This window comes from Cucumis sativus, chromosome 2 (assembly GCF_000004075.3).
Source record: "Cucumis sativus cultivar 9930 chromosome 2, Cucumber_9930_V3, whole genome shotgun sequence".
In the NCBI taxonomy this organism is placed as follows: domain Eukaryota; kingdom Viridiplantae; phylum Streptophyta; class Magnoliopsida; order Cucurbitales; family Cucurbitaceae; genus Cucumis; species Cucumis sativus.
In genome coordinates, this window is record NC_026656.2 from 15,056,858 (window position 1) to 15,072,106 (window position 15,249).

General features: G+C 30.7%; 2 protein-coding genes across 2 annotated transcripts; one reads left to right on the plus strand and one right to left on the minus strand.

Annotated features, from left to right (window-relative positions):
- The first annotated feature begins 5,170 nt into the window (after positions 1 to 5,170).
- On the plus strand, positions 5,171 to 9,421 carry LOC101222821. Its single transcript, XM_011651091.2, has 7 exons — positions 5,171 to 5,578; positions 6,491 to 6,523; positions 7,009 to 7,098; positions 7,470 to 7,605; positions 8,397 to 8,706; positions 8,791 to 8,845; positions 8,979 to 9,421. The coding sequence occupies exons 1-7, from the start codon at positions 5,444 to 5,446 to the stop codon at positions 9,069 to 9,071; spliced, it is 852 nt and encodes a 283-aa protein (XP_011649393.1). The 5' UTR covers positions 5,171 to 5,443; the 3' UTR covers positions 9,072 to 9,421.
- A 2,319-nt stretch (positions 9,422 to 11,740) lies between these two features.
- On the minus strand, positions 11,741 to 14,193 carry LOC101215942 (trihelix transcription factor GT-2). The gene is made up of 2 exons (XM_004147307.3): positions 13,672 to 14,193; positions 11,741 to 13,420 (listed from the first exon to the last, which is right to left on the minus strand). The coding sequence occupies exons 1-2, from the start codon at positions 13,908 to 13,910 to the stop codon at positions 12,160 to 12,162; spliced, it is 1,500 nt and encodes a 499-aa protein (XP_004147355.2). The 5' UTR covers positions 13,911 to 14,193; the 3' UTR covers positions 11,741 to 12,159.
- Between the last annotated feature and the right edge of the window lie 1,056 nt (positions 14,194 to 15,249).

Here is a 15,249-nt window from a genome sequence, read left to right on the forward strand (position 1 = left end):
GATTGGTTCCATTTCATTATTACTAAAAATCAGAATGGTCAATTGCTAAAATTTAGATTTTGCATTAACAATTATTTGTATGATTGGGAATCACTATAATTAAATTTTATTTATTTGTCTTTTTCCCCTAACATATCACTTCCCAATGTATAATTTAAGATTAATGCAATAAGTACAACAAAAAAAAAAAAAAATCCATCACCACTTTTACATTTTTGCCCTTTTCAATTTAATTTGATCTAATGTTGGAAATTAGGAAGAAATCAATTTTGAAGAAAAAAAAATATTATTCTACATATGTTGGTTGAACAAAATTAAAATGAAAAAAGATTAGTAAACAATAAGATTTAATGGGAGATTATAATTTAAAAAATGTAGTTAACAGTAGGAGTTAGAGCTTCAAGTTTTCTTAAAAATAGTACAGTAAAACTAATCAAGTATCTCAAAAGAAAGACACAAAATAATACCCTAGTCCTTCTCACAAGAGTAACACGATGGATCAAGCGCGAACACCAAACTATAAAAGATATGATCTCTTTCACAGGCATATCAGAATTTCGACAACAATAAGTATTAATAAGTTCGACAACAATCACTCCAAGATTGAAGGGAAGAAAAAGTAACCTTCGAACTTGGCTGCAAAAAGAGACTCTTTCAATCATATATTAATATAATTCATGATATCAATTCACCTAACATTCTTGTATACTAAATTTGCAAAAAGTTATTTTTGTAATAAACAAGTTGCCAACAAGTTCGTTTTTATCAAATAACAAGTTAAGCTTTCAACTTCAACTTTAGATCAAAATAAAAATCATTAGTGGATATTGTTGAAAGTCAAATCAATTATATATATATATAGATAGATAGATATGCAAAAATAGTTGGATATATATCCAAAATTTCAAGGGTATAATATAAAGAATCTATTTTGTAAAACAAGTTGGCCAAACATATCCCAAAGAATTTAGGTTTGGGTGGTTCTTTTGTTTTTTGTTTTGTTTTTTTACATTTTTTTTTGTTGATTATCTCTAAACTTTTTTGTTATATTGTTAATCACTACATTAATTATGCTTTCTTATCTACTTTGTTTAGGAGCATTTAAAACAAAAAAACAAAAAAACAAAAAAAAGTCAAGATTTTGAGAACGTATAATAATTTTTAAAAAATTTAAAAATTAAATTCATATTTTCTCTTATGAAAGTTCATCTTTCTCAAAGAAAAAAAACGAATTATTAGCTATGTAAACACTTAACTCCCAACGTTATCGTTTTTTAGAAAACGTTGTTTTTTCTACACTTCAAGTTTTGATAATATGTGCATATTATTTGAATCTTTAGTACTTTTAAAATGTAACGCCTTTATATAGTTCTAAAATTTTTAAGAAAACATAATGTTTGCCCATTAGATAATTTTAAAGGGTAACTTTTTCTAGTTTGTACGTTCGTCTTTTAATATCCATATTTATCCATTAACATGAGTAATCTCTAAATAGAGATAATGTAGTTAATTCAAAATCTATAAATATTGAAGGTGTGAATTACCAATTACCAACCAAGAATGGAAAGTCAAGAATGTTGAATATATCAATCTAGAAAAAGGAAAAAAAAAAAAACAAAACAAAATAGAAGCAATTTGATTGTAGAAGAGAGAGAAGAAAGAAAAATGTATATATATCAAATTGTGTATTGGGAAAAGAAGAAGAAATGTGAAAGGTTTGATTAAAAAAGAAAAAAAATAAATGATGAGTTGTTGGTTGATCCATTGATTTGAGGAGTTATGATTGGGAAAGTTTTGTGGAATATAATGGTTGAAAATGAAGTCGTGTCTTCCATCATCAACATATCATCATTGTTATTATTAATTAAATCAAACTCCTTCACCACCTTTTAATCATTATTAGTGTTTCACAACTAAACCCTTCTCTTATAAAAGTCAATTAATTAATTACTCAATTCATTATAAATCGAATCTCCAAATCTTTATAAAGACAAATTCGATCAACAAACAACAACTTAACTCTCGACTAATTTTTGAGTGTACTAGTAATCGCGAGATGTGTCATTTAAAGTTTCCGACTCCAAGAAAGTTGTAAGTATAGAGATTGAACAACGTTTGATTTTGTAGGATGAAGTACATTTATTTATCGATGAATATTAAACTTAGTTTTGACACGTGACTTTGATTGGTATAAAAAAAATTGGAAACATATGGCACAATATGGATTGTTATAGCTTAAATTTTAATTTTGATCTTTAAACTACTTTTTAGTCATTTATATTAGGTTAAAAGAATATTTTGGTCTATAATGGCTTTTAGATTTATTCTCTATTTTCGAACCTATATTTTCAAATATCTAAGTTGAATTTTATAGAGACTAGTTTAATAGTAATAAAAGTTTTTCTATGAGACACGAAGTGAAAAAAAGAAGGTCGTTGTTAGGATTGAGAACTACTATTATTTCTCGAAAACCATAACAATAAGTTCTTTCAACATGCTTGGTATTCTTGGTAACAAATATTTCGAATAAGAAATTTTTTCTCATGGTCACCCCACCTAGTGTTGTTTCACGCATATGCTTAAAGCTAATGTTTCCACGATTAGGCCATTGAAAATGATTAGTTGGTATAGTTACTGATTATCGGTTTTCTAAAGTCTTCTCTTAATCATACTTTTATATATATATTATCCTCAATATATGTACCGTGTATTTTCGAAAGTGACTCATTCATGTACCCTTCCTCTATTCATGCATTTTTTATTTAGAAAAGACGCTTAATGCAAACCTTCGACATGCTTTGAACATATATTGCAAATTTAGCCTTAAATATTTAATTTGGATTAATTAGTTTATATAAATGTACCCAACAAATTTCAATTACAGAAATTGTCTAATAATATATTGACATTAAAGTTTCAAATATAAATATATAACATCTCATGCACATAGGGTTTAATAATACATTTTAAGTTTCACAACAAAAAATATCACAATATACAAATACAAATAATAATATTATTCATTATAAGTATATATCAATAAAAAAAAAAAATAACTCTAACTATATGCTTTTTTTCTGATGAATTATATATAATAATGTAATTACATGCATCCAACGATGTCTATTAAATTATGACCAATTTTCTAGGTGAAGTGTCATTGTTCATATAGATATACTCTTAGGCATTATTTAAGACTTAATAAGAAAATCATATATATTTTTTCAATCATTTTTGTTTTTAATAGTAAATCAAAATTATAGAAAATGATTATTTACCAATCATAAAAGGAAGCCTTAATAAAAAGAAATTTACTTTATTATTTTTTTATATTTTATTACTAATTATTTTATCAATAGTAAATTAATTGTCATAATAACTTTCATAAAAAAGTTGTTAAAATTTTGTTTTAACTATATTTTTTTGTAGTATAAGAATTATTATTAGGATAGAAAATCTAACTTTTCACTAGTGGTAAAACTTTGTAATAATCATAATGTTGTTTTACTTTTGTAATTTTCTATATATATATATAATAACAACGAGTTGAATTCGTTTCCTCCTCCCACGTTTTTGTTTAATACTCTATGTATTTTTTTTCTTTTTTTTCCTTTAATGTAAATTATTTTTTTTCATCAAATTAAAATTTGAAAAGAAAATAAAGGATCTTCGAGAACAATCAATCATTTTTCCTTCAAGCAATGAAGCAGAATGTCGTTGCGATAACTTAAATATATTCTATTTTTAAAATTTTTGTGTTCACTAAGCCAACACATTCCTATAAACCAAACACCTATTTTTTTTTTTGTAATAATAGACCATACGATATATAAAAAGGAACTCCATATATTTGATATCTCTCTCTTTGAATCATATCTCACAATTTCATTAGATATCTTACAACTGTGAAAAAACAACAAAGGGATAATAACAGTAAGCAAACTGCAAACTTCAATGATAATAGTTAATAGCAGAGGGAACAACAAAGAGAACATTAAGTAAAAACAGTGGAGACACACAACATTGTTAACCCAGTTCAACAACACAACCTCTACATCTCGGGGTCCTTGACCTGTTATCAGAGATCATATTACTTTGATAATAACAAATCACAATCAACATATTATGATTTTAGTACAGAGATTCACACTCACTATTTCACTTAGTACTAACAGTGATACATATTAGTTTACCACTACACTTCAAAGTTAGATTTTGCTAAACAAAATCCTCCCCCTTAATCATGTAAGTAATTCAATGTTAGATTAAGGTATCAGAATCTCATCCTGAAACTTGTCCTTCATCAGAAACGCAACTAACTTTTATGCAATCCATCTACTATGGAATAAAATATCCTCCAACGTCAAAAGAAAACCAGCAACTAATCACATTATCAGGAAATAACTTACAGGTTGATGATTCAACAAGAATGTTTCGATCGACAGAAATTTGACCAGAACTATTCACTGTCTTTGTTGACAAAAGAACCGTCGCAGCAGCAAAAACCTATTTTCACAATCTTTTCACATAAAGCATCAAAAAGCACAAAACAACCATGCATAGAAGGATAGCATATCGTTGAATCTTCACAAGCAAGGAAAGAAAGTAGGAAAAAAAATAAAATAATATTCGAGAGTCAAAGAATATTCTTTTGATAAAACTTCCTTTCAACATTTTTTTTGTCACGTCAAACCACCTAGGAGAGAGCTCAACAAAAAGATAAGCAGGCTCATGGAAACTTCTAACAAACTGTAAGTCCTCTTTTTTCTTCGATATAATTATAACAGAAAATATGATATTTGTGAGGCAGAAACATAAACGTACTTCTCTATCAATACGAAAAATATATTAGATTAGTCTGATTCGAATTGAATTGAATTGTAGTCGAATACAATCATTTATTCCAGTCCTACATTGATAGAAGTAGATAAACGAGAATTACTTCTAACTCCCACGTGATAAAAAATAGTAAGAATTATCGAGAATTTATTCAATCACATAGTTCGGGCTCCTACGATATGGCGCCCTTAGGGCTTTGTGTTTGAATTGGGATTTCCGTAGAGGCCCTTTGTTTGTTTGTTTTCCGGAACAACCCTTCTTTTTGTGTTTAGGGAAACATGGGTATGAGGAGGCCCAATGGCAGAGCAAGCTTAGAAGAAATTTGGCCCATTCATGGTTGCTTCCATGTTTAGCAAAGGAATTTGCAGAGCAAAACAAAGTGAAGAACTTGAAGGAGGGAAGCCAACTCCATCATCCTCCACCGCTGAGCCAAATCCGCACTCAAGTCCCTTCTCAATCCTTCAATTCATCTTCCTTCTCTGTCCATCAAATTCCCTCTTTCTTTCCGCCATAACATCCCCCCATTCCTTTTAACCAATTTCACACTTTTCAACTTCTCTTTCTTAATCCCCAACACCCCTTTGCTTCATCTCTTTAGTTTCCAATGCTAATACCCAGATTTCGACCTTCCTTCATTCTTCAAAATTCTTTCATTGGGTCAACTTTTGCAGCGACCCATGTCGCCTCTTTCCATTCCACGCCTACTTCCTGCGATAAATGGAGGAGCAAATGGAAATTTGTGAGTTTAGCTTTCCCTTTTCGTTTTTTTTTTTTTTTTTTTTGGATTTGGTCTCTGTTTTCTATGTATATGCATAATTGTTTAGTTTGTTCATATTGTTACTTTATGTAGAATCTTAACTTTGATTCAGAGTTTTAAATATTTTTTTCATTGTTGTCTTCTTTGAATGCTTCTTCATTTACAAAAGGTTTAAGGTTATTCGGAGTTCAGTTTCATTCTGGCTTTGTATAGGAAAGAGAGATAGAGCTAATGATATCAGGAGTTTAATTTAGAACATTGCATGTAAAAGTAAAGCTATTAATTTGCAATTGTTTAAGCTTATTGATGAAATGCTGCTCCTAGGACTTTGTTGCTATAAAGCAAAATATAATGATCACTTTTCCATGTAGAAGCAAAGCTGTTAATTTTCACTTGTTTTGGCTTATTGATGAAATGCAGTTCCCATGGCAGTATATTTTTGTTGTTTAAAAGCAAAATATAATGGTCACTTTTCCTTTGCTTGGCATAAAATATCCTGCAATGAATTGTCACCCTCAATTTGGTATGAATGCACGCATTTCGGTTTAGGTTACATTTTCATGTCAACACATATTTTGCACAAATGATGTCCTGTGAATCGTGAGGTAGTTCTCTAGCTGTGTCATGTCACATGAATTGCTCAAGATGCAAATGCATTGTGTAGCCCAAATTTAAAAATGGAATGTTCTACTGAACTATGTGCTGATAAACTTAAACATAGTTATTCAAGAGAATCAGGAGGATCATCAGTTTACAATCTAGCACAACGTTCGTTTTCTTTTTTATGATAAAATTAATATGAATATACTTGAGCTGTAATCATTTGCACAATTGATTGCACAATACTTTCTGCAGTTCAAACTTTTAGAAATTTCTTTGTTTAACATTTTGCAGGATGGTGGTGGACACGGAAAGGAGCCATCAAAGGTATGTCAACCCAATTCATTAGGTGGCTTTTTATTCTTTGTAGTACTCAGATTATAAATGCATTGCTGTCATGTCTATCCCATTCCGTGAAGTGTTATTTGGCCTACATTATGTCTCTCTAAAGTTCTTTCTGAATTCTTCTTCATCTTCCCTTTGATTTGTGAGTTAATGGTTTTTCTTATGGGTCAAAACAAAACTGTAAGTTGAAAAGCGAAGGAAATAAAATAATTGTTTGGCTAGAAAAAGAATCTCTAAAATAATATCAAGAAACAATTAGTGGTTTTAGAATTCTTACAATTTGATGTACATCAGGCAGTGAAGTTCATTTTCAAATGCAGTTAATGGTTTACATTCTGAATTATATGCATTCTAGATGAACCCTTTCCTTTCAATCACATTGCTCAACCCTCTCCCTCTACTTTTTGGCTTGTATTTGATTTATTATTTCTTCTTAATGATTCTAATGTTGAAAATGATGACACCAGAGTTATGTTAGATACGTAACCCGTCAAAAGCGTGCTGATGCAAAAAAGGCTCTAAAGAACCTCCTCTACAACAGTGGATCTACCTTTCCGGTATGCCCTCTAATTCTCAGATGCACATATCATCAAGTTTTAAGTTGGGCAAATCTGAAAGGCTGTAAATGCTAAGTTACATAGTGCAAAAACTAGTTGGTTTTGAGATGAAATTTCATATTACCTAATATTTTGATAATTTAAGAATGGCGAACCCAAAAGGTACAATCTTGAGAGGGCATTTTGAGAATCTCACATTTGTTTGAAATGGATGAGCTACTCTTCTTACTAACAATTGGTCTTGATATGGAACTCCATGTTATCTAGTATGATGGAAGGAGTGGAGCTACTATATCCTGGATGAAAAATAAATAAAAAAGCATATGGTTCATGACTAATATTTTTTATTTGGTTAATATCTGTTTCAACAGAAAAAGGAATCAAAGTGGAGTCTTGGTGGTGACTGGCCATCTGATGAGTCAGATCAAACGAGTAACTGCAATAAGAAAGGACGAGCAAAGTCTTCGACGCAGAAATTTGGCAAATCCCAGCACAAGAAACCAAAAGGTCAGTTCCCTTACCTTTAAAATATTATCGACTACTTTTTTATATTCATTTTTGTGATTATTATTATTATGTTCATTTGGTCCATTTTTTCCTTGTAGATCATTAAACTTTGCATTCCTATTGCTCATGGTCATTTTGCCAAATAACAAAATTCAACATCCGAAATTTAGATCCCTTTCACAAATCAGTTTTTTTTTTTTTTTTGGAAAAAGGGTGTGGTTTTAACAAACACATCATTGCGATTGCTCATATTCTGAATTCTTACCAACTTGTGAGTAGTCCAAAAGATATTTGTGGAAAATCTCTTCTGTTTTGAGTTGCCAGTTGTACAAACTCATAATTTCATTATTGATATTCTCTTGAGCCACATTTTCTAAGCAAAGGCTAACATTCTTTGATGGATATGGTTTGAATGGAATAATAAGATTCTTAGTGACAAGCATGAGTAATTATGAGATCTTGAGGAAAATATGCAAATTTTGGTTTGTATTTAGAGTGGTGATGTCCCAAACTTAATCATATAGATGGAATCTTCTGGTACTGATAAAATATGGTGAGTCTGAATGATGTAGTCATCTAAAACTATGGAGAGAAAGAAGGGAAAGAAGAAAAAAGACGGTGGCTCAAGCTGGCCAGTTTTGCACCATCAAGTGTTTTGTTAATATGACCAAGTTATGGAACTGTATATATAAAACAAAAAAAGAATAATAAACTGAGAGTGGATGAAGAAGATCAGTCAGGTTTGAGTTTTATTATTCACTGAGAATTGTGCATTTGGTTTTTTTCTTCAGGTAAGTTTGGAAGAGAGAGTTTTGCTAACAACTTCAGTAACGATCACGAGACAATCTTTCATGCCACATTTGGCGATAAATCATATTCTTGGTCGTTTGGCTCATTTAAGGAGACCTCTCAAGATTCAACATATGGTTTTGGGTGGACAAACCCTCCAAACTGGAAGAACCAAAGAGCTAAAGAATGGGATAATTTGAGTGATTTTGAGTCTGATGACGAGGAGACCCCGGATGTAGGATCATGTTCAGATAGAACTATCCTCGGTTTGCCACGAACAGGTCCTTTGAAGATAGAAGAAGTTAAAACTGCGTAAGTTGATCAGTTTATCCACTCGACAGTCGACACGGATATTTGTTATTTGTTCATCCTAAATTCCTTTCTGTTATCTCACAGGTTCCGCTTATCTGCTTTAAAATGGCATCCTGATAAGCATCCAGGATCTTCCAAGGTGAGTTTGGAACACTATGTTCGATCGAAAGACATAGTGTGTTGAAACAACTAACGAATAGCTGATGTTAGTTGCTGCAGCAACCAATTAGAACAATAAAACATTTACTAATTTTGTTTTTCGTGTTTTTCAGGCAATGGCTGAAGAGAAATTCAAACTTTGTGTTAGTGCATACAATTCCTTGTGCAGTGCACTCTCTCCTGGTAAAACTTCAGCTCTGTTCTAAGCCATGTTCTAACTTGTAACAACTTCATCAATCATTTAAACTTTTTGATGATATAATTTACATAGAGAGGTTATACGTAGTCTACATTTCAATCAAACTCCCTTCTCTATATGAGCTTTGTGGGGGAAATAGTGAAAATAGGAGTCAGAATAAATAGATGCATTTACTACAATCTTCAATTATTTGTTGAAAGAAGGCAATTCCTTCTTCACTTTCACTTATAGAGCAATGATCCATTGCATTCTTTGAAAATGATCTTGAAGTTTATGTATCTCTTATGTTTACATCTTTAGTTTTGTAGCAATTGTTCTACAAGATCTGATTATCAATGAGAAAGATTGTTTTTCACCCTCTTCTGTTGTACTCATAAGCACACGCGTTGAATTATAATACAATTTAAAATGGTTCTAAAAAACTTTAACGTCTGCTTATGAAATATGAAACTCATGAGTAAGAAGTCGGGCAAAACAACGTAACCGATATCAAATGGACCTAAAATTGTGAACTAAAAAGGTGTTTTTAAATAATTAGGCATTTGAATATTGATTAGGATGGAACAAATATAGTTTCCAAATGCTTTTTAAAAATGATTTCTATAAGTTGTTCAAAGTGATAAATAATTAGGCTATTGATTTTTATTAAACCTATAACTAAGATTATATCGATAGGGTCCATGTGGAATATAGTCCAAAGGATAAGAATTAATTCAAGGGATGAGTTTGGTTATTAAGTGGTCAAAAAGATTTCTCCTAAAAGTGTTTAATACTTATTAATGCTCATAATTTTAATCCAACAAAGTTAAATCTACACTTCAATCATTTGCTTTTTTAATGAAAATGATAAGGATTTATTGTACTCTCATATGTTCTTAAACTTTTAATGTGAGTGTTGTGTAAGATTAACTTGTAAAATTCAATAAATTATAAAACTTATTTGTTTGATGTAAAAAATTCTAAGACTTATTATACATGTTTTAAAGGTCAATTATCTATTAGACCAAAAAAAAATTGAAATTAGTTCAAAATTTTAATTATTTTTTTGAAAACTTCAAAGACTTAGCCTATTTAAAATGGATTTGAAAAAGAGATGTTTTTTTATAAAGAAAATTATTTTAAACCGTTAAAAAAACTTGAAATAAAAATACTTTTTTTTTTGTCAATTTTTTTCTTAATGTTTAAGCTTGTTTAGTTTGTTGTATATAATAAAATATTTTTACTAATGTCAAATTACAACAAATGAATTTTTCGACAATGATCGAAATGGCCAAAGAATGGAAGGCGGTGGTTGTTGAAGTTGGTGGTTTGAATTGACTGACGATAGACGTTAAAAGTTGTAGTTGGAATTAATCGATCGTGAAATATTGCGGTTCAAAGCTTCTCACACAAATTAGAATGAGATTAACTATTAGACATCTCTAATTAATTATCATTATTTAGTACTAATTTCAACATTAAAAAGTATGCACTTTTTTATGGTTCTAGAAGTGGGCTCATATTGGATAAGAATTTGAGTTTTTTTTATTTATTTATTTATTTATTATTATTATTATTATTATGATTATGAGAAAGTTAATTGATTGTTTTTGTTCTTGATGTATAAGTGTAAGCAATATTTGATGAAATCAACAAATAACTTCAACCATTAACTGAATTTTCCTTAGAGAAAAAAAAAAAAAGAGGAGTGTCATTTCAACCTCAAAAGGTCTTTAGTATTATTACTCAATTGTCAACATAATATGAGTTTTCAACTTTAATTAAATTGATGTGACTTTCTCTTCACAAAATTTAACTTATTATTGCCTTTATTTTCTTTTTCCAAACTAATGCAAATGTTAATATTATTACTCTGAAAAGTATAAGAGTATTTTTTTTAAAAAAAAATGTTTATTTTGATCTTATCATTAAACATTCCTTAAACCATTTAGCCAAAATCCTTATAAGGGAAGGGATGGATTTTTGCTAAGTTATTTGATAGATATTTTTGTTGCTTTAACAAAGTATTTGAAACGAAATGGTAACCCAATTGAAAGTTCATAATACACCTTTATACTCTCTCAAAATCTAAAACCAAATGAAAGTCCAATTACAATTTGGATTGATATAAAATAGGAAGAAAAAAAAAACACTTATTCCTTGAAATTCAAATTCCAAGTTTGCAACTCCACATTTTTTGGAAAAACCAAATGAGAAGAGGGAAAAAAGTCAAATGAGGTGATGAAAAAAAAAAAGAGATGATTTCCTTTGACTAAAATAATGTCATTGAGACTAAAATAAATTGTTAAAAAATTAGAGAAATCACAACAGAACTTTCCAAAAATATGAAAATCAAAACATATTAAGAGAATAAAGATTTCTATATTTCTATACTACTTATCAAAGGGAAGGTCAATGTCGTTCAACAACTAAACCCATTTTAAATTAGTGAATAATTTCGTTTTCCAAAATTAAAGTGGGAAAAAAATTCACAATAATCAACGGTGTTAGTTGAATACAGAGATGGGTTTAACAGGAATCAACTTCAATGATTATATACTTCCAATGTCAAAGGTAATTTATATCACTTTTCTGCTTCTTTTACCTTCCCACGAGTGCTATCATTATTACCATTTCTGTTCTAAATTCTCAATTAAAAAGGCAAATTGAAAAAAAGATAGAGAGAGAAATGGAAGGGAAGATCAATTGAAACTTTTGCATTATATCATTAAACAGATTACTACAGCAATTCACCAGCACTTGCAACAGCAAAATAATGCTGGATTTTTCTTTATTGATATAGAGATAAACAAACATGGAACAAACAAACGTTTTTTTTTTTCAACTTTTGCACACAATAATAAACAATTCAAAGTTTCTCCCCCCCTCCTCTCCTCTTATTCTCTTCTTTCTCTAGCCTACATGTATCATCATCTATTCAAGAAAATAAAGAAAGATATACATAATATATGTAGATACATACATACATACATACATATATATATAGACAGACAGATTTCAATTCCCATTTTTGTAGTATCAATATCAAAAGTTGAAGGGTCTGACCTTTTTGAACATTTGAGCCGTTTGATTTCACTGCTGTGCTGGCTGTTCAGCTAGTTGACTTGCATTTGATTATTGTTGTTGTTGTTGTTGTTGTTGGCTACAATCCGATAGTCCTCGTCTTCGTCTTCTCCTTCTTCGCCTTCATCTTCTTGGTTTTGATTATCTGCATTCTCAGCTTCGCCATCGTCTGTTGCTGATTCAGGTTGGTGGGTTTCCTCTTGGCTGCCCATCATGTGCATCAATAGTTCCTCGGGTTTTAGTTCGTAATTTGGATTGGCTGGATTGTTGATGACTTTCTTGGACTTCTGTTTGTACAATGCATCGAGTTGCTGGAAATAAGGGCATGTCTTTGAATCCTCGGGTCGCTTTTTGTTGCTTTCCTTTACTCTTTTGAAGTATTTGTTGATGTTCTCCCATTTCTCTTTACACCTCTTTGCATTTCTATCATAACCAAGTTTCTTCATGGCTAGTGATATTTCTTCCCAGAGAGGACCTTTAGGGCCATTATCTTGGTACTTCATCTGTAGATTAGTCCTAAGCTGAATAAGAGCATCGATCTCTTCTTTCGGCCATCGAGATGAACTAATCTGATTTGAGTTACCATTGTTGATATTCTCTTGAGTGCTTGTATTTCTTTCACCATTAGCATCATCTTGCTTCTCAGTCAAATTCTCCATCAAAAGCAAGTTCTCAGGAAACTGCACCGTACCCCCTTGTTCAGAGAAAACCTTCAAGAATGAAAGAACGGCTGCATCCTTAGCAGCCGCAATCGATCTCTCTTGATTTAAACGCTCTCGCTCTTTCTTGATTCGAGCTAATTCTTGCATCTTCCACTCTTCTTCTCTCGCTAACCTCTCTACTTCACATTTCTCCAATGCCTCCACAAACTTCTTTTGCAATTTCTCCTGCTTCTCAATCACTTCATTCATTAACCTCTCAAAGAACTCAACAAACTTCCTCTTCTTCTTCCTCGTCCCACCCGACTCTTTGCTCGAAGAAGACGTAGTCGAGGTGGATAACGAAGTGGTGGTAGTTTCAACAAAATTTGCACCTGGGTTTACTACGGAACAAGGAATTGCATTGTGAACAACATTGTTCGGGATAATCCTTGGGATTTCTTCCATTGAATCAGCTTGAGAAGGAAGCAATGAATGATTATCTAGAGCTTCTAATTGCTCAAAATACCTATAATTTTTCCCATTTGATTTGCCTGATCTTCCATCTTTAGTCCTTTTGTGATACTTATAAATGTTCTCAAACTTCTCTTTGCATTTCTTCGCATTTCGATTATATCCAAGCTCACCCAATTTCCTAACAAACATAAGATTCAGTTTCAAAACTCCATTGATACGATTCAGAAATCTCAATCAACGAAACAACAAATTCCAAACATAGAATATTACAAGTTATTACTCAAAAGAACTCGATTTCAAAGAGAATAAATCAGTAACCAAACAATTTTCAATGAAAATCAATAAACAGAAAGAAGTAAGAATCCAATCCAATTCTCCAAATTTTTCTCAGTAAACAAACAAACAGAAAATCTTCAATTCCAAACTAACCTGGAAACTTCTTCCCATAGAGGAGCTTTCAAGCTTGCATCCCTAAACGCAGTGTCCATACTCGACCGAACCTTCAGCAAAGCCATAGTTTCCTCTCGCGGCCACCGATTACCAGGCCAGTTCCGGTCAGCTTCCTCTAAAACTCCGGCAGAAGCCGCCGCAGCCTCTTCCTTGAAGACCCGGTTGGCGTCGGCGACGGCGGCGGAAGAGTTTTCCGGTGAAGGGGAAATTTCCAGCATCAGTTACAGAAATTTTACAGCTTCGGGCAAAAAAAATATATATATATAAAAAAAAAAGAGAGAGAGAGAATTAAAGTGTGTAGAGAAAGTTGAAAAGAAGAGATGTAAATTTGAAAGAAAAAAAAAATTAGGGTTGTGTGAAGATATGGGTAAAGGGTAAATTGGAAGAAGAGGAATTTAAGAAATGGGATTCCATTGATGAGTATTGCGGATTCAAAGCTTCACATCCGCCATTACTTTCCTTCCTTCCTTACCTTCAATTTCATTGTCTCTATAAAGCTAAGTAAAATAAATAAATATTTTGGCAAATTTGATAACATTTTTAAATTTTAAATTTTAATTTTTGTTACCTACTCTTTAAAGGAAGTTTTAGAAATTAAAACCTAAGCTTGTAATTTTTTAATTTTACTTTTTGAAAGAAAAAAAAAAAACATAAAAATGAGTGCCAAATAGATGAAATTGAAATTGAGTGTTTATAATTTAGATATAGTAAAGTGTTAAGGAATTGTAATATGTTGTTAGGAATGGTTGAATTGTTATGGAAAGGGATAATGATAATATTGAAAATGAAAATGAAATTTAAAGAGAAAAAAAGGATGATAAAGAAAGAAATAAAGTAAGAGCACTACCATTTTGAGAGAGTGCTCCTTTTCCAATAACCACCCAAATAAATATACACAAAAAACTATCTTTATTATTTATTTATCCTTAATTTCTTATTTTATCTATATATATATATATATTATAAAAATTAGTATGGATCTATGAAATGAAATATAGAAAAATACTTAAATAATTGTAAATTACACGAGTGGGAGTATAATTCAACTTTATATTGTGATTACCGAGGATATAAAATTGTTAGGTCCTTACGATAATTGATATGACTTTTCATTCTCTTCATGATTGTTGTACTAAAAAATGTTAAAATATTATGCTTAAAATGTTAAAATACCATTTTGATTCTTGATATTTGTTTAATTTTGGAATAAGGAGTTGGTTATTATAATCTTAGGTTATTGTATAGTTAAGTTATAGCAAATGATGAGCGTAAAATTGTAGGAAATAATAAATAGTGTAGAAAATGTGGGTTTTGAAATAGTGTTGTTATAGTTAGCTGGAAAGTACAAAACATCATTTACTTTAGCAAGTATGTAATTATTGTAGTCTTAAAGCCCACGTTTGGTTGGTGGATAGATATATATATATTTTTTACCCTCGAAAAGACATTTTTCAGGGTTTGTTATTCAACACAATCCCGTCGAGATTGCAAGGGTTTGCGACTCCTTCTCTCAACAAGTATGTTCGTCTTCCTTCATCAATCAACCATATATTTTCT